The sequence below is a fragment of the Macaca fascicularis genome, chromosome 15 (genome assembly GCF_037993035.2).
Source record: "Macaca fascicularis isolate 582-1 chromosome 15, T2T-MFA8v1.1".
Classification (NCBI taxonomy): Eukaryota; Metazoa; Chordata; class Mammalia; order Primates; family Cercopithecidae; genus Macaca; species Macaca fascicularis.
In genome coordinates this window covers 98728870-98755020 of record NC_088389.1, presented here as the reverse complement: position 1 = coordinate 98755020, position 26151 = coordinate 98728870, and the positions used below count along the sequence as shown (strand labels likewise).

The window sequence follows — 26151 nt, the reverse complement described above, 5'->3', positions numbered from 1 at the left end:
TTCCCCTGTGTGTTGACATGTCTCTGCCTGGTGGGGTGCAGGCGCTCCCACTGCCCTCCCCGACCCTCGCTACCACACCTATGGACGCACGTCAGCTGCTGCTGTGAGTTCAAAGCTGCTTCAGGCCCGGGTGATGAGCAGCAGTAACCCAGACCTCGCGGGGACACACTCCGCAGCGGACGAGGAAGTGAAGAACGTCATGTCTTCAAAGGTAGGAAAGATGGCAAACCCTGGAAGGGGACACAGGCTTTTTTATTTTTTAACTAAAACTTGGAGAAATAACACAAAAGCAACCAGTGCTGCTGCCCACTGTGCTGATCAGACGCTTTCATGCTCAGCTTTGGAGTGATTAACGTTCTTTAGAACCGATTAAGACCATTCTGACAGATGCGGCAGCAAGACCAGCATCTGAGGATTTGCTGAGAACTGCTTAACTCGGGTAGCAACGTTTTAGAGTATCAGGGGTTTAGCCATGTGCAGTCATGTGGCTGAACCATGCATTTTATTTTCAAGGAAAAAAAAATAGCTTTAACTTTTGATACCTAGAAAGGTTGCCTTTAATTTTGTTTTGTTGCTTTAATATCTACCTCTTACGTTCATTAACATCCACAGATTGATTATCTCACAAAAAAAAATCCCGAGGAGCGGCTGGGCGCGGTGGCTCACGCCTGTAATCCCAGCACTTTGGGAGGCCGAGGTGGGCGGATTACTTGAGGTCAAGAATTCAAGACCATCCTGGCCAACATGGTGAAACCCCATCTCTACTAAAAATACAAAAAAATTGGCCAAGCACGGTGACTCACGCCTGTAATCCCAGCACTTTGGGAGGCCAAGGTGGGTGGATCACAAGGTCAGGAGTTCAAGACCAGCCTGGCTAACATGGTGAAACCCCATCTCTACTAAAAATACAAAATTAGCCAGGCATGGTAGCACATGCCTGTAATCCCAGCTACTCAGGAGGCTGAGGCAGGAGAATCTCTTGAATCCAGGAGGCGGAGGTTGTGATGAGCTGAGATTGCGCCATTGCACTCCAGCCTGGGCAACAAGAGCAAAACTCGGTCTCAAAAAAAAAGGAAAAAAACAAAAACAAAACATTAGTCAGGCGTGGTAGTAGGCACCTGTAATCCCAGCTACTAAGGAGGCTGAGGCAGGAGAATTGCTTGAACACAGGAGGTGGAGGTTGCAGTGAGCCGAGGTTGCACCACTGCACTCCAGCTTGGGATACAAGAGTGAGACTCCATCTCAAAAAAAAAAAAAAATCCCAAGGAGCAATGCCAAATTTTATAAGCAAATAAAAACTGACATCCTGAGAGGGTTGATGACTTGCCCTATATTGTTTTTCCCTCCATGAATTCTTTATTTTTTTCATGATAAAGTTCTACTTTATCATGAACAGTTTTAGAGTTACAGAATTATATACGCTCTACCCAGTCTCCCCATTATTAACATTTTACATTAAAATGGTACTTTTGGCACAATTTGTGAACTGATATTCATGCAATATTATCATTCATTAAGTTCATCTTTATTCACCACTTCTCAGTTTTTCTCCAGTGTCCTTTTTCTGTCCCAGGATCCCATCCAGGATGCCACATTACATTTTGTAGTCTTGCCTCCATAGGCTCCTCTTGCTGGGAACAATTTCTTAGACTTTCTTTGTTCTTCATGCCCTTGACAGTTTTGAGGAGTAATGATCAGGTATTTTGTAGATTGTCTCTCATTAGGAATTTTTTAAAGATTTTGATATTATTCACATACCATAAAATTCACCCTTTTTATAAAGATGGAGTACACGATCCAGTGGTCTTTAGTCTACTCACAAAGCTACCACGATGAATTCTTAGCCTGAAGTTTTTCTCCAGTGATCTGTGTCCTCAGGGTGGCTGAGCTTTTAGAGTAATATCATTTCCCCTGATTAAGAGAAATCAAAATCTCTAGGTTTAGACACAGACACAGTTTCACCCTTACAAATTCCACCCACTTGACACAGTGTGGCATGAGGAAGGAAATCTGGAGACCAGGGTTTGGGGCTGGGCGCCGATACTGCCCCGCCGTGTGGCCGTGGGAAAAAGTCATTTAACTGTGCTAGGCCTCGTGTCCTCATCTCTGCAGAGGTCCTGACCCCTGGATGAACTTAAGAACCGTCTACCCTGGATCTTTTCAAAACACTGGATTCAGCCGGGTGCAGTGGCTCACGCCTATAATCCCAGCACTTTGGGAGGCGGGGCAATTACGAGGTCAGGAGATCGAGACCATCCTGGTTAACACGGTGAAACCCTGTCACTACTAAAAATACAAAATACTAGCCAGGTATGGTGACGGGTGTCTGTAGTCCCAACTACTCAGGAGGCTAAGGCAGGAGAATGGTGTGAACCCAGGAGGCAGAGCTTGCAGTGAGCCGAGATTGCGCCACTGCACTCCAGCCTGGGTGACAGAGTGAGACTCCGTCTAAAAAAAAAAAAACCCTGGATTTACCCCCTGAGATGCTGATGATCTATAGTTTGAGCCATCAGGAATTATTCATGTTCTATCCTTTTTGACTTACAAAAATCAGTGCAGGGATGTGCTAGAGCGAGCTCATACCTGTTCCCAAAGCTGATTGCTTAGTTTTCCAGAATTTTTTGAGCCAGTTTTGAAACAGATATTGTTAAAATTAAATTGTATAAACTTAAAATTAAATAGGTTATATTAAAAACAAAGGTAATCTGAATGCAATGTGGTATGCTAGATTGCATCTCGGAACAGAAATAGGACATGAGTACAAAAACTGGTGAAATCTGAATTGTTCATGGTTTAGTTAATAGTAACATATCAATGTTAATTTCTTAGTTTTGACAAATGTACCTTATCATAAAAGATATTAACATTAAGAGAAATGCAATGAAAGGCATATAAGAAATACTAACTTTGCAACTTCTCTGTAAATCTAATAATAACTATATAAATAACTACTCCAAAATTAAAAGTTCACTTTGAAAAGCTAAACCTAGTCCCTTCCTAATAATTTCATTGTATGCTATGATATCTAAGTTCTTCATTCTTTATATCTACTGTGTCTGTGTGATGGAAATATTATATAACGATTTGCTACCGCACATGTCTCCCTAACTGCATTTCCATGACATCATGTTGGCAGATTGAAATCAGCTATGATGAAAGTATTTGTGGCACAGAAATTGGCAAATGCTACAAATTAGCCCTACCCCACTGACAACTGGTTGTTAAACATTTGCCAGCGCACCATGGTTCAGCCTCATATGGAAGACCCCTTTCAGCAATACCACTTTCTGATCACCCAGGAAAAAAGTGGTCTGCAGCTATTATTGACAGCCTAGATCTTTCTATTTTTCTTTGATAAAAATGAAAATATTAAATTTTTATGTGGACAGGGTTAACAGTTTTTGAATTATTTTGTAGCACAGGGAGAAAATGTTTAATAGCGCATGACTCCTCCACTTCCTTTCGGAAGTAGTTTTTGACAATGTATTGGTATGTAGGAGACAGTGTGGTGCAGTACCATATTAAACCACAGAGAGGCACTGTTCCCACACGTTTTTTCCTGGCGTCCCCTGAAGTCACAGACTCCTAGAATGTTGGAAGGGACTACTCAGCACCCCAGATTCTTAAATAGTTTTTAACTGTAGGTTGCTACACACAAACTATTAACAGGGATTATCTCAAGAGCAAGTAGAATTAGGTATAACTTCACCGTCTTTGCTTTGTTTTATATTTACTTATAGCAATTATTTTACCTTTGTAACCAGGAAAAAATAAATGCATAAAAATGAATTCTGAGGTTGTGATTTCCAGGTGTCTGGCTTACCTTTCCATGGTTGGTTGACTGTTAAGCCATGGTTTATGTGTTTTAGATCGCCGATCGTAACTGCAGCCGAATGTCTTACTATTGCTCTGGCAATAGTGATGTTCCAAGTTCAACTACAGCCCCAAGGCCAGCCAGCAAAAAGGTACCGAACAGAGCAATGTGAGGATCATCACGGGATAAGAACAGAAGGACTTCCTCATGCCCTCACACTGTGCTTGAAAATAGTCAAAGTGCTCCCCTGCCTGGTCCTGTTGTGCGCGCACACACACACACACGCACACACACACACACCACACTTTTGCAGCCCTGTCCTTTACCCCACATTTGACCACCTAACTACCCATTAACTCAGTGTTTCTTTCACTTTCTCATGCATCAGAATTACCTGGAAGCCTTGTTAAAACTCATCGCTGGACCCTACCCCCTGAGTTTCTGATTCAATAGATCTGAGCTGGAGGCTCAAGATTTTGCATTTCTAACAAGTTCCCAGCTGATGCTGGTCCAGGACCACACTCTGAGAACCACTGCATTAGCCTCCTTGTAGTAGAGAGAAAGCTGGGGACAGTTCATCCTTGACAAAAGTGAATGGCAATAATTAGGTATCATTTGTTTCAATACTATATAAAGTAATATGAGATGCTTCCTTGTAATTCTTCACAATCAGCCTTACCTATGAGTTCAGAAACTTTAAAAGCTGTTAAACTGCTTACCAGGGTTTTTAAAGCAATAAAATCCCCAATCATAGTCACAGCCTGTGTGGTCTGAGGGATGGAGTTGAAAAAAGCTGTCTGCCCCAAGTTTCCTGTCTTCTAGGCACCAAAGAGTCTCACCATTATAGTAGCTACTGAAGTTTTTAATGTAATGTATTTATTACATTACATTATTACATTACATTTATTACATTACAAATGTAATAAAAGTACATTTACATTTAATGTAAAATTACATTTAAAAATGTAAATATGGCGGGGCACAGCTGCTCACACCTATAATCCCAGCGCTTTGGGAGGCCGAGGTGGGTGGATTACCTGAGGTCAGGAGTTCAAGATAAGCCTGGCCAGCATGGTGAAACCCCTCTCTACTAAAGATACAAAAACTAGCTGGGCATAGTGGCAGGCACCTGTAATCTCAGCTGCTCAGGAGGCTGAGGCAGGAGAATAACTTGAACATGGGAGGCGGAGGCTGCAGTGAGCTGAGATTGTGAAACTGCACTCCAGCCTGGGCGACAGAATGAGACTCCATCTCAAAAAAAGAAAAAAAACAGTACATACGCTTATTACAAAGGATAACACAGGAAGCCATTTGCAAGAGCTCACATCACAGGGTAATGCTTATTAAACAGGCAAGGAGGGAATGAGCCTCCCCAAGGCTCCCTTTGGACTGGATGAGGGAAAGATCAAGTGTGGGAGGGCCGGGGCCTGGTGCTGTACACTTGGCGGTATTCCAGGCACCATATGTCTAGTGAGAGGTACCGGGATTTAACTCTAAAAGGAAAAGTGGAAAAAAGATATGGTTAGGCTAAAAACAGATTTGTCCACTTGCTCTAAAATTTAGAATTAGGCTATCACAGGCCCTATGCCGTGACTGGTTATAAGTATTATACCATTTTCCTTTCTTAAAAACCATTATTTGCCTACAGCCTGATTTCTTTAACCCATGTCCTGTTTGGTTTTGTAACTGCCATGTTTTGACCTGAAATGACCAGGATAGAGATATTTTATTTCAAAGGGAAGTGTGGCCAATATGTTTCCTTAATAGCTTAGCAGACAGGGTTTTGCTGCTTGGCTATTTTATATAACCTCCAGAGCAAGGTGTTCTTGTAATAATGCTGCCCAGAAAGCAGCATAAATTACTTTAAGAAGCAGCTTATCCTTATCTAATCTCTTCTTGCCATAAGACCCTGGCAGACAAACTGACCTATTTTCTAGAGGCAATCTTTGAAGCTGGGGGAGCATATCTTTCCTACAATGAGAAGATCAAAGTGTAGTCCAGTTATATCATGTGCACAGTTAGACCACCTGCTAGATTAAAACTCAACCCCACGCCTCTCTCAAGTGAGACAGCTTCACTTAAAACTCACAACAGCAAACAAATGTGTTAATGTGTATTAAAATTATTAAGGTTTGACTAACCTCACAAAATGAAGTGAAACCAACCGATAAGCTGAAACACCTAAGCAGTCTCCATTCATCACCACTAACCCACTGGGGATCTAATTGGTTAAAATACCCAAGCATGTATACAGAGATTTTCCCTTTGTCATCTTTTAGTTTAGCTGAGTAGCTCTCAAATTTTAATGTACACAAGAATTAGTACATTGGGTTGCATGCATACTGGACCCTGTGGGTAATTTTTTTTTTTTTTTTTTTTTGAAACGGAGTCTCAGTCACCCAGGCTGGAGTACCATGGTGCAATCTTGGCTCACTGCAACCTCTGCCTCCCAAGTTTAAGTGATTCTCCTGCCTCAGCCTCCCGAGTAGCTGGGATTACAACCGTGAACCATCACACCTGGCTAACCATCATACCTGGCTTTTTGTATTTTTAGTATAGATGAGGTTTCACCATGTTGGCCAGGCTTGTCTCAAACTCCTGACCTCAAGTAATCTGCCCTCCTCAGCCTCCCAAAGTGCTGGGATTACAGGCATGAGTCAACACACCTAGCCCTCTGTGGATAATTTAAACAACTGTCAAGAGCAATGTTTGCTGTAATCAGTTTTTGCTTTAGGTGTTGACTTTAAAACTTAATTTGCAAATAAGGCTATGATATTATGGTGTTCAGATAGCTTTAGCTTTCTTGCCTACTTTCTTAACCAGAAAAAAAAAAATGAGTTTATATTTATTCCAGGTTTTGTGGGCATAAGATGAAAGAAAACCACAGAAAATTCCTAGACATCATTTTTGGCATTAATTAGGGTGACCAACTGTTCTCATTTGCCCCGGACTGAGGGAGTCCCCAAGATGTAAGGCTTTCTATTTTAAGACCAGGACATTATCAAGCACTCTTTAATGGACTGATTGCCCTATCTTCAGTCTTGAACTTCTTCCTCATCAAAATGATTGTCAGGAACGTGAACACATAGCCAGACACGCTGGAGAATGGGAAAGGTGTAAGTCACCATGTGCGCCATTTGCTACTGAGCAGTAGGTGACTTGAAGGGAAGCGAAGACGCAAAGTGGAGCTAGGGGACTTTCCAAGCATCTGGCCCTGGGACATAGAAATTTAGAAGCTGTGAGTTAAGGCTGATACTGCTATGCCTTTCAGAGCACAACATCCTCTCATAAACCCCCATCCATCCTGTTTCCCACAATGCCATATTGACATTATAAAAACAAAAATTGTCCAGTCTCCCAGAGCGTTTCGATACCATCCAGACAGTGGTTTTCAAAGTGTGACCCTGGACCAGCAGCAGCAGCAGCAGCAGCAGCATCCGGGAACTTGTTAGAAATGCAAATTCCCAGGCTATTGAATCAGAATATCTGGGGGTGGGGCCCAGCAGTCTGTGTTTCGTCAGGCCCTCCAAGGGATTCTGATACAAAGAGGCCAGGCGTAGTGGCTCACTCCCGTAATCCCAGAACTTTGGGAGGCCGAGGCGGGTGCATTGCTTGAGCTCAGGAGTCTGAGACTAAGTGGGTAGCATGGTGAAACCCCATCTGTACCAAAAAAAAATAATAATAAAACAATTAGCTGGGCTTGGTGGCGCATGCCTTTAGCCCTAGCTATTTGGGACTAAAGCAGGTGGGAGGATTGCTTGAGCCAGGGAATTTGCAGTGAGTGAGATTACGCCACTGCACTCCAGCCTGGGCGACAGAGTGCAGCCCTATCTCAAAAAAAAAAAAAAAAAAACCAGTTTGAGAACTGCTGCCACCAACCAACTGATTTTATGGATGAGAAAACTGAGGGCAAAGAGAAGAATGGCTTGCACGTGGTTACGCAGAGTTTTCAGCAGGACCTGAGAGGAAAGTAAAACAGTGCCAGTTTTGATGGCTACCCAAAATGTTTCCCCCATAGACTAGAGTTTCACTTCCAGGCTGAGTCCATTCCTTCAAACCTGTCTGTCCTGTGCAGCACTGACCTCAGCCTTCTACCCACCGAAATGTCCTCCAGTCTCAGGTGATCTCAGCACCGACTTTGCCATCCACCGCTTACTGCCTAGAACATCTAAGACACATGCTTCAGTAACTAACAAGCTATTAAATTGGCGGAGGGGGGGAAGAAAAGAAAAGAAGTGTTGGTGAATAATAATAGCCTTTGTCATCACAGCCTAATTTTTGTGGTTCTTATTTAGCATTTCCACGAGGAGCTTGCCCTCCAGATGGTGGTCAGCACTGGAATGGTGAGAGAAACAGTCTTCAAGTATGCCTGGTTCTTCTTTGAGCTTCTGGTGAGACTCTTGCACATTTGTGTCTACACTCAATAGGCCAGGAGAAGCACAAGGCAGAAAGGAATTGACATTTTGTTCATTGAGTTGCCCCTGCTGAAAACCTGGGATGGTTTTTTGAAATCTAATAATGTCTTACCCCTCCCCATCCTTCTTCCACTAAATTGTGTTGCTTCTACCATGAAAATCTATCTCTGTCCTGTGAGTTCTCATCACCTTCACCACTCCCCACCTGGCCACACACCATCATCTCTCATGTGCCTCTCACAATGACACCCTCTTTTTCCTGCCTGTATCCATTTTTGCCCTTGGCCCACCCATTCTGCACATGGTAGCCAATACTAAACAGAGAATGTCATGCTCCTTTTAAAAACCCATCGATGGTTTTCACTGCACTGAGAAGAAAGCACAAATTTTTATCATGGCCTATTAGCCCTTGTATGATTTTGTTGTTTACCTCCCTCTCTAACCTCATCTCATGCCACATTCCCCCGTCATTCAGCCACATGGTCCTCTTTTGGTGCTTTGAAGATTCCAAGGCTGTTTTGGCCTCACAGCCTTTTCCAGATTCTCTTCCTGCTTGCTAGCTTTCACCTCCGCACCCCCAACACACACAGTTTCTATTCTTCTCTGTAGATTTCAGCTTCAGTGGAAGCACCTCTAACAGGCCTTTTCTGACCACCTTATACTGCAATATATCTTCCTCTATTATTTTCCTTCTGAGCACCCTATTTATTTCCTTCCTAGCACTTATCACAGTTTCTAATTGTTTTCTCTGTCTCATCTATTAGATTTTTAGGATTTGGGTCTCTCTTGTGTATTATCCCATCTCTAGCCTCAGCACACTGCTTGGTACCGTGCAAGGCCCAACTAATACCTGTTGGAAAACAGAATGAAATTTGTATATCTGTTTATCCTAAGACTTCTGCCATTATTCGAGCAGAAAAGCAAAAGGTATAGCCATAATACCTTAATTTTAAAATTAGGGGAATAATAGTGATAACTATTTTTTTGTTTAATTATTAACGGAATTAAAAGGACTTTACCATAGAGGCACTAAAAATAAACATTTCATCAGTGTTGATAAATGGAGATGCATAGTGAGATGATGTTGAATGAAAAGGTCTAAAGACACAGACACCAACTATATAAAAATATATATGCAAACAATTTGGAGGATTTGGAGTAGGTTGAGATTTAGTGATAGTGTTAGCTTTATATTCATTGGGTTCTTTCCCCTGTCCCATTAAGTGAATCATAGATATATATATATTTTTTAAAGAGAGTCTAGGCTGGGCGTGGTGTCTCACACCTGTAATCCTAGCACTTTGGGAGGCTGAGGCAGGCGGGTCACTTGAGGTCAGGAGTTTGAGACCAACCTGACCAACATGACGAAACCTGTCTCTACTAAAAATACAAAAATTAGCCGGGCATGGTGGCATGTGCCCGTAATCCCATCTACTCAGGAGGCTGAGGCAGGAGAATTGCTTGAACCTAGGAGGCAGAGGTTGCAGTGAACCCAGATGGCACCACTGCACTCCAGCCTAGGCGATAAAATGAGACTTCTCAAAAAAAAGAGAGAGAGTCTAAAGAGATGGGAGGGTTTCCACCTAAGCTCTGGTTTCTATATGTAAGCTGAAACCTAAGAAAAAGGGAGAGATGCTGAACAACAGGACACAGAACAAAGGGCAAAGGAAACAAAAATGAAACATCCACTGGGGAGGAAATAGGAAGCAATGTGGAATAGCGTGCAGAAGAAATCAGGTTCGTGCCACAGAAAAATACCCAGGATTCAAATTCCATGAAGTTTTGCAAAGTCCCAACCTCTAGTTTGAGAAGGGTCCCAAAGCATAGTCCCAAATCCTTGCCACAGAACCACCTGGAGGTGCTTAGTAAAAATAAAGCAGAGATTCTTTCTCAAAGCACTAAAATTAGGAGGCTGGAGGCCAGCATTGTGCATTTACCTGTCTTCTCAGGTGACTTCTAAACCTGTTAATGATCCACTGGTCCACACCACCTCTGTTCTCTGAGTCCTAAATAGAGCTACAGGTCTTTTGGAATTTGTACCCAGACAACACCAGAATTTTTTTCATTCTAAAAGCTAAGCTAATTAAGGTGGTAGCTGCAGCTCACAAGTCTTGGGGCAAGAGCATTAGCAATGAGATATGAACTCCGTGCTCTGTCAGGAAACGGACTGGGCCATAAAACCCATTCTGCTCTTGTTTCTTGAGACTTGAGAAGTATCAGAACCAACACCCCATGCACTTTATATCCTGCTTCTATTTACACATCCCACCCACCATCATGTCTCTCCATAAAGAAGATTCACTCAGCCTGGCTCTGCAAAAATAAACAAATTAGCAGGATACGGTAGCATATGCTTGTGGTCTCAGTTACTCAGGAGGCTGAGGCAAGAGCATCACTTGAGCCCCAGAGTTCAAGGCTGCAGTGAGCCATGATCATGCCACTGCACTCCAACCCGGGCAGCAGATTGAGACCCTGTCTCTAAAAAAAAAAAAGAGGAGGCAGGGGTGGTGGTGGGTGGGAAAGAAGAAGAAGAAGAAGATTCACTTGGGTCGTAATAATCCAGCTATGGATAATTCATACAAATAATTCATTCCCAGTGTGGCATTCAGCATTGCTAATTCTGAGTGGTTCCATGTGGCATCTTAGAGCTCTCTTTCCAAAGGAAGTTTGCATTCTCTGCAGGTGTAATGATGACTCTGTTCTTCATAGAATCCCAGTAATAGTTGGCATACCAATGGGAGAAAGAATAATCACATCAAAAATGTACTGAGCATCTTACTCTATATGTGCCAGGCAGTGTTTTAAGCATTTTAAAGCATTATCTAATGTAATCATTAGGCAATCTTGAGGCAGGAGGAGCTTTTATTATCCCAAATTTACAGTTGGGGTTGGAGGAAGGGTGGTGGCCATAAGGAGAGTCTCCAAGTCAGTCAAAGGCTTCAGCAGTACCACTTCACTGCCCCTAACTGCTTTTGGCCTTGCACATTTATTTGCTAGGGCTTGGTTGGCCCAGGAGAGAAAGCGTAAGCTAAAGCACATGGCCCATCTTACCTCTAGGCAGTCTCTTATGGTAAACAGATGAAGTTTTTTGGGAAGAAAGTCCCTGCTAATCTAAGCATATTGCAGGGGTTTGTCAACATGCAGATCACCCAAGACACCAGTTCTACCAGCAGCCTAAACCCTAAGTCTGTCAGGTCCTGGCAGTACAGAGTTTCCATTGCCCAAAAGGGTTAACTGAAAAGCGTTGATCAAAAGGACTCTGCTCAGCATGTGTGGGAGGTTCGGGGGCCAATGAGGATTGGTGAGAGCCCCCAGGGAGCAGCAGCTGGCAGAAGCCTTTCTCTATGCTAGCTCTAAAATATCAAGAGTACAGCAGAGTAACTGGGGCCTAGAAAAATCTGGAGGCAGATGAGACAGTCTTATAAAAGGAGCCCCAGGCTGGGGCCTTAGAAAAATGTTGCCACTGCCAGGACCCCACTGCAGCAGGGATGAGGGCAGTGGAAGTGAGTAACTACCTGGGCCTCTCTGTTCTCCCACCTACTGATCCCCTTGTTTGTGCTCCTATTGGCCAACTCCAAACAGAAGCCAAAGGTTAAGGGGGCCTGAGTGATGTGATCCCTTCAGACCCCCTTCCCAGCATTCACAGACAGAGAGAGAAGGACAAGAAATCCATCAGGGAGCTGGGGTACAGGCAAATGGAAACTATCATCCCCCAGCCAGAACTTTGCAAGGAAATTGATCTCAGACTCAGACAAGGTGCCCAATTCTTCATGCATTGTTTATGCATTTGCCTGACCAATGCCCAGGAAGTTATTTGAAAACCAAAACAGTTTTTTGTTTTTCTTTTCAAGAAGCTTAAGAAAGACAACGGCTTCCTTGGCCTTAGCCAACAACCTGGGCAATTTAACACCCTCTAGTTGTGTCAATGCCCAAGCGCTAATGAACAACCACTTTGGCATTAGAGCTGTTAAACGCAATCCTTGGGTGAATTTCACACTTGCTAATGAACAAAATCCCTGTGCTTCTAGAAACTGCCGAGCCAGACCTTGGAGAAATAGAGATAAATGGGTGACCTAGTTTACTCACTCAGGACATGAAGTTCCACATTAAGGGGTTCTTTAGAGGTACCCCTACTCTAAATGGGCCACAAAGGACCATATAGGGGAAAATATTTTTGTGCCTCGCCCCACTCTACAAATAATGGGCCAGGCCTCCACCAGCGTTTCTACTGGATGTTCTTCTCTGGAGATCCAGAGGACACAGTAGCTGGCAAACCGCTGACAGTCTGGAAAGAGGCCATTAGTTGGAAGTGTGGTATTGTGAGAATTATTTATTTGGTTGTAGAATGGCCAAACTCAGCAGACAGGAGCCAAATACAGCAGTGAGTTCTGAAAGTCTTAGTGCTGGGGCGCTTAGCCTGCCCAGAATCAGGATTGGTGTTGCCCAAAACAAAGAGGCCTTGTCTTCTTAAGTCCTTTGTTAGGAACATAGTGAGAGAGAGGCTTTTTTCAGACAAAAATGGGGGTTCAGTTCTCACCCTTCATTCAGGTCTTCTCACCAGGTGCATGTGGCCCTGCGGGATATGAACCTATCTCCGTGTCCCAAACCAAACAGGATGCCACTGTGAGGAGAAACCATGGTTTCTACACTGAGCTTTAGGATTTGATGTCCTTAAGGTCTTCCCTGAGCTGGCCATGGCATTATCTGAAAACATGAAACACATAAAGCCTGCGTCTCTGGTTTTTTCTTCTTATTTTACCTTCCCTTTGTTTTTTCTATTTGTTTCCACGCTAACAAAAATTGCCAGTGCTGCATGCATCCTTAGAAACTGAATTCTGCTGTTAGTGCATTAACGTCCTCTCATGTAGCTCCTGGGAACGGAAGTCCCCTCTTCTTCCAGTCCAAACACAGAGGGCAAATGTGGGTGGTTCAACTTCCAGTGCCATTAGTAGTAGTAGTAGTAGTAGTAGTAGTAGTAGTAGTAGTAGTAGTAGTATTGCAGTGGCTTTCTGACTAATCTAGACACATTCATGAAAATGACCTCAGAGTGTAGGGATCCAACCACAAGACCTCCTAGTCTTCCCCATGTTCCTAATAGTGTAAGCAACTTCCAACAAGGATAAGACTCAACCTCAGATGGGGTCATGGGGGCCTATATTGACCTGTGAATCTCCTGGCCCCAAGATGTCCAAAAAATAAGCATGATCTTGATTTAAAATTGTGGTAGGCATTGAGACAGTATTATTCTAGTCATAATGCAGACAGTCACCAATTGACACAAGGATATCTATATATAGATACTATATGTATATATCCATATAGATGTATCTGTATATAAATATCTTTGTGTCAGTTGATGCATTGTTTGCATTATATATGTAACTACAATATACACCAATTTGTGTCAATATACCAATTTGTGTCAATTGGTACTTGTATTGACACAAAGATATCTATATAGAGATACTAGATAGATAGATAATCTGTATAGAGATATTTTTGTGTCAATTGGTGACTGTCTGCACTATGTATGTAACTACAAATTAGACTTATAGAACTCAAAATTTCCCCTAAAGGTAATGTTTCCCCTGGAGGCAATGTTGTAAATAGTGGTTCTGTTTCCAGCTGGCCAAGATTTCCTGCTCAGTGTATAATATAGCTAAAATTTACAGGAGCAGAAGATAACTGCTGGAAACTATAGAACTGTTTCTGGAAAAACTGTGCTCCCTCAAGAAACACTGAAACTCAAGATAGAAGGAACATTTCTCCCCTGTTCTCCTTACTGTAGTTTCAGGAACAGAAAAGATTTCAGTTCGCATCAAGGACTTTGTGATAAACAGTTTCTTCCTATGTCATGTGTTCTGTCCTATGATAGAGGACACCTAACTGGTTACAGGAGCCCAGCTCAGGTCTGCCTTCCAGGAAGTAGGCAGTTGAGAACACTGTAGCTAAAGAATTAAGCTCCTGGCTTTGTCAGCAGCAAGAAGGGAGCCTCTGACTTGGGGTCAAAGAGAGGACACCCTTCCCACCTCCCGCCACCATGGTAACCATTGGTGTGTCTGCAGCATTTTAGTCCAGAGCTTGCTCGGGCACCACCAGCAAAGATAAAGTGTCAGAAAATCCATTGTTAGCATTTTTGTGAGTCTTTCCCCCTTTTCCACATTGTACAAGCAGGTCACCAATCTCCATGTTGACATTTCCCCCATCCCCCTCCGTAGGTGAAAAGCATGGCCCAGCATGTACATAACATGGACAAACGGGACAGTTTTCGGAGGACTCGTTTTTCTGACCGTTTCATGGATGACATAACCACTATTGTTAATGTGGTCACCTCGGAAATTGCAGCCCTTTTAGTAAAACCACAGAAGGTAACTGTATTTTACTCTTTACTTTCTAAATTGTTTACCTGGAACATATATTACTTTTATAATCAGAGAAAAATAAGCATCATTTAAAAACAATAATTAAAATATAACTGTAATGACAGTTAAATGCAGTATGTTATACTGGATTAGACCCTGATATGGGGCTGGAAAATTGTTATAAAGAAATTGCACACATGAGGCCAGGGGTTTAAGACCTGCCTGGCCAACATGATGACATGGTGAGACCCCGTCTCTACTAAAAATGCAAAAATTAGCTGAGCATGGTTGTGCACATCTGTAATCCCAGCAAGTGGGAGGTAGAAGCAAGAGAATTGCTTGAACCCAGGAGACAGAGGTTGCAGTGAGCCAGGATGGTGCCACAGCACTCCAGCCTGGGTGACAGAGTGAGACTCTGTCTCAAACAAAAAAAACAAAAAGAAATTACAATATGGACTATGGTTTAAATTATCATATCAGGCCAGGTGCAGTGACTCACACCTGTAATCCTATCCCTTTGGGAGGCTGAGGTGGTCAGATCACTTGAGGTCAGGCATTCGAGACCAGCCTGGCCAACATGTTGAAACCCCGTCTCTACTAAAAATACAAAAAATTAGCCAGGTGTGGTGGCGCGTGCCTGTAATCCCAGCTACTCGGGAGGCTGAGGCAGGAGAATCGCTTGAGCCCAGGAGGTGGAAGTTGCAGTGAGCCAAGATGGTGCCACAGCACTCCAGCCTGGGTGACAGAGTGAGACTCCGTCTAAAAAAAAGAAAAATGTAAATATGAAAGACATTATTTTTGCTCTTAGGAAATACACCTTGAAGTATTATGGGGTAAATGGGCATGATATTTGCAACCCATTCTCAAATGGTTCAGAAAAACATGTTTTTATATTCATAGAATGATGAAACAAATGTAGCAAAATGTCAAGTACTGATAAGCTTGGTTTAAGGGTATACAATATAGTTCTTTGTACTATTCTTGCACCTTTTCTGTAAGTTTGAAATTGTTTCAAAATAAAAGCTAAAAAATATATAAATGAAATAAATCAAATGTTTAAAAGGTAGCTACAAAAATCTTAGGAAGCAATGTTTATTATTAATAGCTTTGTCATTATTGAGAATTTGCGTAGTATCAAGTGCTCAGGAGATTTTCATTTGTTTATTCCTCATGGCAAACTTGGTTGGAACAGCAATGGTATCTCCATATTGGCAGGTGTCAAAATAAGGCACAGTGAGGTTGATAAAATTTCCAAAAGTAACACACAGCCAGCGGTAAAGCCAAGACTGGAGATTTTAAACCCAGATATTGAGTCATGTAAACCACCCAGGAGGAGTGACCACGTGGAGAATGTGGAGAGAGTTCAAGGACCTCTCAGTGACACTGTGGCAACCCCTTTATCAGGTCTCCATCCATCCCAGTGACTTGATTGGTCAGCATGGCCTGAATTTGAAAATTACGTAATAAAAGAGCAAAATAGTTTCAAACCATATTTTTAATAGTGTCAAAGGAAATTGATGTGTCATTCTGAGAATAAAGGACATAAACATGAAAAACTGAATCCCAGATTGCTCTGAAGCACTGTAAAATCCCTCATAAATATGAGCACTGAGAAATAATGCAAATTAAATTTTGTTTTTTTTTTTTTTTGAGACGGAGCTTCGCTCTTTTTGCCCAGGCTGGAGTGCAATGGCGCGATCTCGGCTCACCGCAACCTCCACCTCCTGGGTTCAAGCGATTCTCCTGCCTCAGCCTCCCGAGTAGCTAGGATTACAGGCATGCGCCACCATGCCTGGCTAATTTTGTATTTTTAGTAGAGACGGGGTTTCTCCGTGTTGGTCAGGCTGATCTTGAACTCCCGACCTCAGGTGATCCACCTGTCTTGGCCTCCCAAAGTGCTGTGATTACAGGTGTGAGCCACCGCGCCCGGACAAATTAAAAAATTTTTAAATAGGCATAGCTTATTAATTGGGATTCATGGAGGAATTCACCCTGTGGAGTATGACTCTGACCTCTCTTAGGCTGGAAATGCTGCCTAATTGGGGAATACATTTCTTAGGTGAAAACTAATTCTTTTATCCTGATTGAATTTTCTGTAATAATCCTTAAAAATTAAGAAACTATCTCACTGAAGACAGTAAGTACTCTTCAAGTCAGTTTGCAAAAAAAAAAAAAAGAGAATAGTTACAAAAAAAAAATAGTTACCAGGATATTAAAAAAAAATTTGGATCCAACATATTATATAGAGAATGAGCTTAAGTATACACATATAAACATGCATGTAGAAAAAAATGACTGGAAGGAAATGCACCTAAATATTAACAGTACATGAATAATTACTTGATTCAACCTCACAGTCATGGCTTTAGTTAAAGGAGACTTAACTACTTTGCCCAGTGTCACCCAGAGGGACAGTGGCTGAAACAATAGGACCTGTCTCTCCCAACTTTCCCGCCAGTGACCTGGGAGTTCAACTCCAGAGTGTACCACAAAATGATTTGGGTGTTTGTTTGTCTTTAAGGAAAATGAACAGGCGGAAAAGATGAACATCAGCCTGGCTTTCTTCTTGTATGACCTTCTCTCCCTCATGGATCGGGGCTTTGTGTTTAACCTCATCAGACATTATTGCAACCAGGTGAGTGTCCCTCCAAGTGAGCCATTTTGTTCCTTCTCATGTAATGTGATGTTCGTTGCCATGGTATGCTGTCTTATTCATTACCCAGTTAGTGTGAGTCCTGCACATCCTGTGTTTTGCAGCACATCCCTCATGTCTGTGCCATGGACATTCCTTGGGTACTCTGGTTTACCTTGATTCCTGGAGCATTTACCAACCCAGTGTAGAAGGGTCAACAAATTCATCTCTGGGAATTAAAATTTGTGATATGACCTGAATCTTCAAGTTAACATTTAACAGAAAATTAACATGACTATACAGTACTTTAAATCTTTGAGGAGTCCTCAAGCTCCCAGTCTGAGGTCTCTTTTCACATATTAGGGTAATTAATTAATTTGCTGTTGTGATGTTCTGACTTGAAAGAACCCTTTAAAGTGTTCTTAAATCATTCAGAGATATTTAATTTCACTGAGCACATAGCAAATATTTCATAAACAAAGTGCATTTATCAGTACCATCCCCCCAATTTTTTAAATGGAATTATTCATATACTGCCTCCCACAAACTACCCTAACAATAGTAACATAAATAGCAGTTATTGTTGCTACTCCTCTCCTTCCATATCCTTACTCTAGCCACTAGTATACCATCATTACTGCTACCACCACCACCAGCCACCACCATTGTCATTACCTCCCATGCCCACTATCACCACCTCGTCCACCATCACCACCTCCTCCACCATTACCACCTCCTCCCCCACCACCAACACCTCCTTCACCATCACCACAACCTCTGCCACCACCATCACCACCACCTCCACCATCAAACCTCCTCCACCATCACCACAACCTCCACCACCAACATCACCACCACCTCCACCATCACCACCTCCTCCACCATCACCAACACCTCCTTCAGCATCACCGCAACCTCCGCCACCACCATCACCACCACCTCCACCGTCACTACCTCCTCCACCATCACTGCAACCTCCACCACCAACATCACCAGCACCTCCACCATCACCACCTCCTCCACCATCACCACCACCATCTGCACCATCACCACCACCTCCACCATCACCAACACTACCTCCACCATCACCACCACCACCACCACCACCATCACCATCACCATCATCACAACCTCCACCATCACCACCACCTCCACCATCACCACCTCCTCCCCCACCACCAACACCTCCTTCATCATCACCACATCCTCCACCACCACCATCACCACCATCTCCACCATCACCACCTCCTCCACCATCACCACTGCCTCCACCATCACCACCACCACCTCCACCATCACCACCTCCTCCACTACCACCAACACTCCTTCACCATCACCACCACCACCTCCACCACCACCATCACCACCACCTCCACCATCACCACCTCCTCCACCATCACCACCACCTCCACCATCACCACCTCCTCTACCATCACGACCATCTTCACCGTCACCACCTCCTCCACCATCACCACCTCCTCCACCACCTCCTTCACCATCACCACTACCTCCACCATCAGCATCGCCTCAAACACCACCATCACCACCTCCTCCACCATCTCCTCCACCATCACCACTACCTCCACCATCACCATAACCTTGAACACCACCATCACCACCTCCTCCACCACCTCCTTCACCATCACCACCTCCACCATAACCACCACCTCCACTATCACCACCTCATCCACCATCACCACCACCACCACCACCTCCTCCACCATCACCACCTCCTCCACCATCACCACCTCCTCCACCACCACCACCATTTCACCATCACCACCTCCTCTACCATCACCACCACCTTCACCATCACCACCACCTCCACCTTTACCACCTCCTCCACCATCACCACCATCTTCACCATCACCACCCCCTCCACCGTCACCACTACCTCCACCATCACCACCTCCACCTTTACCACCTCCTCCACCATCACCACCATCTTCACCATCACCACCCCCTCCACCGTCACCACTACCTCCACCATCACCACCTCCTCCACCATCACCACCATTACCACCCCCTCCACCATCACCACTACCTCCACCATCACCATCACCTCAACCACCACCATCAGCATCTCCACTATCACCACCTCCTTCACCATCACCATCACCAGCTCCTCCATCATCACCACCACCTCCACCATCACCACCTCCTCCATCATCACCATCACCACCATCTCCACCATCACCACCACCTCCACCACCACCATCACCACTTTCTCCACCACCAACATCTTCTCCACTATCACCACCATCGCCACTGCCCACCTCTGGCAATATTATCACCTTTCCTATCACCTCCTCCACCATCACCACCATTAGTTCCACCATGACCACCTCCTTCACCTCCACCATCACTTCTTCCACCATCACCATTGTCACCATCATCACCACTACCTACCTCCACCACCATCACCACCTCTCCCATCACCACCAAGTTCTCTGTGCTTAGTCACTTAGTGAATTTAGGTAAGTTTTTCCAATTTTATGGGTCCTAATTTCATCAGTTTTATTTTATTATTTTATTTTATTTTATTTTTTCTCAGTTTTAAAATAAGAAGCTTCCTCCTTAGGGGGTTTGAGGGATTTGAGGGCTGATCAAGGAAAAGGATAGGACCATAAAAAACAGTGACATACAGGCTTCATTGAGCAGCACTTGGACAGGGTTGCGTAAGAGCAGAAGCTCCTCCCAGCATGAGAACAGCCATAGGCTTGCAGTGAGGAGGGCGCCATCCAGAGGAGCAGGAGAACTCCCAGGGGAGAGGAGGATTAGGGCAGAAGCTTATAGATCTGGGTGAGGCTGCTCCACAGCACAGTGGGGAGTCTCTGGGTCAGAGAGCTCCAAGAGCTGTAGCAGCTTAGGGCCCTGTATCTGCAAGGCTCTATCTTATCATTAGGAAACAGCTGTCCATTGACGTTTTATGGGATCTGCAAAGAAGGCAGGCACTAAATGGATGAAAATCTGCTTATTTGGGCTATTTTTTAAATGACTCGTCATGGTAAAATTTGAGTTTGGCATGAGCTAAGGGATCAGCACCAGTCTACAGTGAATAAATAAACAACCCAAGGGCCAATACAAAGAGACAATCTTTGACTTGTTTACATAACACCTTCCCTCCAAAAAAAGAAAAAAGACATGACTTTTCTAAAGGAAGTCCTGTCTACGGCCATACCACCCTGAACACACCCAATCTCATCTAAGGGAAGTCCTGAGAAGGAAGCAGAATAATAAAGAATCCTAAGGAAGCATCAGAAGTCCCCAAGCATCCCCATCCCATGCGCCCTGACCCCGGCCCTGCAGCAGATCTTCTGTCCCAGGATCTACCAGAATAGAAAGGCAGAGGGACGCTTCACTCCTCCTTGCCCTCCCTCTTCGGTATTTAGGATTCCAGGTTAGTCTGTTTTCAAAACTTTAAGCTGAATATATGAAAGATACCCTAGATCACCACTGTAGACCCAGGCTCAGCTACTCACATGCAGGCAGCCTTCATTCCCAACAGGGAAATAAGGCAACCCAAGGTAGATGTCTGCCTGCCCTGCAAAACCCATGTTTTTATTTTCTCTTTCTCTTTCCTTTCTTTTCTCTTGCTCACTATCTTTCTTCTTAAATTCTTTCCTTTTCTTTTAGTTACCTGTTCTTTTTTTCTTTCTCTCCTTGACTCAAATGACAAAGATCCCTAGACCGGCAGTCAAGAAGCCTGCATGCTGATTCCTGGGACACCATTGATTACTTCTGTGATTGGGAGCATCAGCCTTTGAGGCATTCATTTTCTCATCTGCAACAAAACTAGGCTGGATTAGATTTATCCACTGATTCTGTGGTCTGTGTCTGCTGATAACATCCACAGATGTTACTTAGCACCATTAGTGGCACTCAGGCCTCAAAAGGTCACTGACCCCCATTCATGGTGATTTAATTCATTGATCCCAGCTCTCTAGATACAGGTTGAACTTCATACGTGAAGCAAGTTGTATTCTTCCAAAGTCGCCTGACTTTATCATCTTGCGTAACCTATTATGTTTTCTGCCATCTTTGTGGCAATGGATATAACCTTAGTCTTTTTTAATAGTCACTAACAATAGACAAATCCATTTCCTCAATTACTCTCTGTCACTTACAATGTGCCACTAAGTAAACACCCATCCCTTGGGTAGGGGCACTGTGGGTCTTGACCTTTGTGGAGGATGTTTTTGGAATGTACCTTACTCCTCCTTTTGAAACCTCACTCAAATTATTTTTGAAATGTCTATTTTTTTTTCTTTTGAGATGGAGTCTTACTCTGTTGTCCAGGCCAGAATGCAGTGGCATGATTTTGGCTCACTGCAAACTCCGCCTCCCGGGTTCAAGTGATTCTCCTGCCTCAGCCTCCCGAGTAGCTGGGATTACAGGTGTGCGCCCCCACGGCCGGCTAATTTTTGTATTTTTGGTAGAGACAGGGTTTCACCATGTTGGCCAGGCTGGTCTTGAACTCCTGGCCTCAAGTGGTCTGCCCTCCTCTGCCTCTCGAAATGCTGGGATTACAGGTGTGAGCTACCGCACCCAGCCTGAAATGTCTGTCTTTAATGATGTCTCAAGGGACCTGTGAAAGATACCCATAGTGGGGCCTTCTTTTAAGTGCCAATGTCTTGTGAGTTCAAGTTCTGATAGCCGGCTTAACCCAACAACTGTTAATGAGTGACCTGAGTGACAGGCACATGACCAAGTTCGAATCCCTTCAGTGTGCTGGTGGCTCCACTGGTCCAAAGTCAGCCAGGAGTGCACATTGAACGGTTATGGGATCTGGTAACTGTGCTTACATAGAAGTTGTATGTTTGGGTTTTAAAATAATATATAATGACTTTTACTTGTTTTAAGTGGATGTCTAACTATGAATTAATTCTATAGGCAATATGTCCCACAACACAATGGCTTCTTGTAAAATGGCTGAAAATATGTGTTCATTTAAATTATATTGTTTAGTCTGTAATCCCAGCACTTTGGGAGGCCAAGGCGGGAAGATCACCCAAGGCCAGGAGTTCAAGACCGGCCTGGTCAATATGGTTAGAACCCCGTATCTACTAAAAATACAAAAAATGAGCTGGGCATGTTGATGCGCACCTGTAATCCCAGCTACTCGGGAGGCTGAGGCAGGAGAATTGCTTGAACCCAGGAGGTGGAGGTTGCAGTGAGCCAAGATCATGCCACTGCACTCCAGTCCAACAGAGCAAGACTCTGTCTAAAAAAAAAAAAAAAGATATATATATATATTTCTAAACTATATATACATAGTTTAGAAAACTGCTCTTGAGGTAAGTGAAGAGGAGGCATGTCCATCACAAGGATGATCCTTCATATTTCTGTGCTGGGGTCGGGGTGATAATGATGAACTATTGAAGGGCTCAAGGTGCATCAGCGCCCCTTCCTTCCCCTACTTTGCCTTTAGAGGAGCTGTCTCTGAGTCTGGGTCTTTCAGTTGTTCATCTTGCTTGGGGGAAGCAAGGTAGTTTCTTCCAGACTGTCACCTTTGTCTGCTTTTCATTGCTTGCTTCATGGTTTATTTTTTAAAGGAAGATTTTTCCTAAAAACTCTTCTAGCTTTTTCTCTTTCTTCTCCATTTCATCCTCTCTCACTCTGGGACAAGCTCTTTGAGTTTTTTTGCAGGTACTATGTACTTTCCTAAACAGTTTGATGCGTTTCTCTAGGGAACTGGTTCTACAACTTTCCAATGGGGCCTTTAATTAGAAACTACGAAAGAACACTTGTAGCATGAAAGTCATCTAGTCATATTCTATTAGTTTCATACGGGCTCATGTGAGGTCAACTCCTTTCATTTAGTTTCTCGAACACAGAAGAGTTTTTGTAAAATTAATTATGTTACACTGAAGATGTACCTCAAGATTTTCAGCACAGGCTTCCCATGGTATTAAAGATTTGACAAAGTGGAGATTGGGATAAGAATCCTCATTTTGGACAGCTATTAGGCTAGAATCACTAAGGGGAACAGTAATGAATGAAAATGTATTAGACTTCCCTGTAATGCAGAATTTACCATCTGTTGCACTATCCCATTAGTTTTTATTAAATTGATTGCCTTAATCTGGAGAGAAAGGATATTTTTGTGTCTGCCAACTCCAACTTCACTTACCTTATAATAAATGTTTCATTCCTCTTTTCGTTTTTCTTCCCAGCTGTCAGCCAAGCTCAATAACCTTCCAACGCTCATTTCCATGAGGCTGGAGTTCCTGAGAATCCTCTGTAGCCATGAACATTACCTCAATCTGAACCTTTTTTTTATGAATGCTGATACTGCTCCAACATCTCCTTGTCCTTCCATATCTTCCCAGGTAATAAACGAATTATTTAACTAAAAGAATTATTCAAGCTATTTCATTTAACTAGCTCAGTGTAATCATGTATTGCCTATAAAGATTAGTCTTATTAATTCGATGAAAAATCAAACTATTCAAACCAGATCAAGTATGCTACCCTGAAGTTGCACCACTAGCTAAGAGTTTACAATCTAAGTAATTGGTTTCTCCCCAGGCTCAAGGGTTCCTGATCAGGTTAAGTAAAGCAAAGAATCCAGTAAGCTGTATGAAATCTAGAAACTCATAGAAAAGTCTCAAATCTTCCTTTGTCTGACATTAGCCAATTATTATATTAAGCAAATAGAGGATTCCAAAGTAAATAAGTTTTGGAAACCATATGTTCTTAGCAGTAGGCCCTCTAAGAGGCTTTAACTTGTTCATGTCAATTGTAAATGCACAAGAAACAGAAGAGGAAATGGAAGGAGGTGTGCATGGTAAGCAGTGATTCCCAAAATGATTTGACATGGAAACCCCACCCCACCTCGTACATTTTTTGAAGGGCTAGTGTCCTCTGGAGTAACTTTAAGAACACGCTGTTTGATAGTCACATCAGTAGCTCAGAGCATCAGGCAAAATTTCTCCTTGTTAGGTTATATTTCTGTTGCATATTCCTTGATACTAGTACGAAAGTGAAGGCTTGTCTTACTAACCGACAAAAAACTTAGCCATATATGCCATATGACATGATCCAGATCTTAGCTACATGACCATCTTACTGTGAACAGGGAAAGATCCTACTCACAAGCAGCGATTCAAACTGTGTAAACTTTTTGCTGCTTCCTGCCCAGCAGCTTAAGTCCTAAAACTTCCCTGGACTAAGCTTGCCCTAGGTTCCTTCCTACCTTCCCCTTCTGACTGCCCTAGGGAGTGGCCAAACCCAGGGCCAGGCTCACAAAACCATGAAGGATTTCTAAAGACACTTTAGATGCTCTTAATGAAATATAAAGTGTGCTCCCAGGATACAAATATAGGACAGGAATTACCGAGGACCGGTAAATCTAATACTTCCTTCCCTGACATCATTTGTGGTTCCAGGTCAGCAAAAGTCTGACAATGTGCTTAAGCCAAATTCACAAGCATAGCTGAGGCCAGGCACGGTGGCTCACACTTGTAATCCCAGCACCTTCGGAGGCCAAAGGGAGCGGATCACTTGAGGCCAGGAGTTACCAGCCTGACCAACACAGTGAAAACTCATCTCTACTAAAAATATAAAAATGCATCAGGCGTGCTGGTGTGACTGTAGTCCCAGCTACTTGGGACGCTGAGGCATGAGAATTGCTTGAACCCGGGAGACGGAGGTTGCAGTGAGCTGAGACCATGCCACTGCACTCCAGCCTGGGTGACAGAGTGAGACTCTGTCTTTCAAAAAATAAAAAAAGGTACCTAAGTAAGCAGGGCCTTAAGCAAAAGGCATTTGGTTATAGAGGAATTGCCTGCTGCCAGTCATAGGACCGGGTAAGATTCTTCTTTCTCTGTCCAAATTTTATCCTAGGTTTTGTATCTTCAGCTTTTGATTTCAGGTGGGGAAGGGAGTGTCATTCATTTTTCAACAGACCTTGGGTGCTTTATTTTCATCTTTCCCACTGGGCAATCTTCTCTCTGTGGGGATGGGAAAGCGCAGTAACCATTCTGTGCCTCAGTTTCCTTATCTGCCTTATCTGGCCCCAGCAGTACCTACCTCACTGGGGAGGGCTCACAAAGCCTGGCTGGGGCAAGGGCTCAGTAAACACTAGCCATCGCTCTTTTCATTCCAGTTCCTGTGACTCATAAAATGGCTCCTTGCATTTTCTGTAGAACTCAAGCTCCTGCTCCAGTTTCCAGGACCAGAAGATCGCTAGCATGTTCGATCTGACTTCTGAGTACCGCCAGCAGCACTTCCTCACCGGGCTCCTCTTCACAGAACTGGCTGCTGCCCTGGATGCCGAAGTGGAAGGGTATGTGTCTGGCATTTAAAATGAAAGATGAAACCAAAAAAAAAGATGTTCCTTAATAAAATTTGCAGTCCAGCTTCTCATACTTGGTAAAAAAAAAACTCTACTGTCAACCAGTTCTGAGGAGTAGAAACATCTGTCTTGAGAAAGTGGTACCCATAGGCATGTAGAAAGGCATAAGGGATGGGCAAGAACTACAAAACGACTTCTCTTGGTCACCTATTTGAATGGAATTTACCAGTTCTACTAAAGCAGATTTCCCAAGGATGCTTTGATTAGTGAACTCCCTAGGAACAAAGCCATTTTTAACAAAGGGGATAGCATACAGAGGCAACCACAAGATGTCACTTGGTTCAATGCTGATTAAGGAAATAATAGCTGCTGAGAAGGCAGCTGCCCTGTGCCCAGATTAGGTTTCTTGCAAACAGTGCTTCTCAGGACAAGAGACGCCGGACATCCAGGGCTTCTGAATCCTTTTACCTCTTATCTATCTGATTACTCAGGGACATGTGGCAATATCTAGCCTAGAAGTCAACAGAGAGAGAGGTGGACCACCCCCTTCTTTCCTTCTCTCCCTGTGCTCCATGAGCTCATAGAATCAGAAACCCACAGCCTACCTGATTAGACTGAAAAAGGTAAGG

The 26151-nt window shown here is 43.5% G+C and overlaps 1 protein-coding gene across 12 annotated transcripts in view; it reads left to right on the top strand.

Moving 5' to 3' along the window:
* Positions 1-26151, top strand: part of DOCK8 (dedicator of cytokinesis 8) — a 238793-nt gene that overhangs the window by 156216 nt on the left and 56426 nt on the right. For 9 of the 12 annotated variants that reach the window (XR_012424766.1, XM_045373157.2, XM_005581857.4 and 6 more), the window contains 7 exons: positions 42-211; positions 3870-3965; positions 8110-8205; positions 14448-14597; positions 17113-17226; positions 23400-23555; positions 25374-25513. Coding sequence is in view for 11 of the 12 variants with exons in the window: in XM_045373157.2 (XP_045229092.2) it covers positions 42-211; positions 3870-3965; positions 8110-8205; positions 14448-14597; positions 17113-17226; positions 23400-23555; positions 25374-25513 (922 nt within the window). In the remaining variant the exon portion in view is untranslated. Of the gene's footprint in view, positions 1-41; positions 212-3869; positions 3966-8109; positions 8206-14447; positions 14598-17112; positions 17227-20433; positions 20580-23399; positions 23556-25373; positions 25514-26151 lie in introns of those variants that run through there. The other 3 variants (XM_005581858.4, XM_005581861.4, XM_074017602.1) reach the window with 2 other exon arrangements.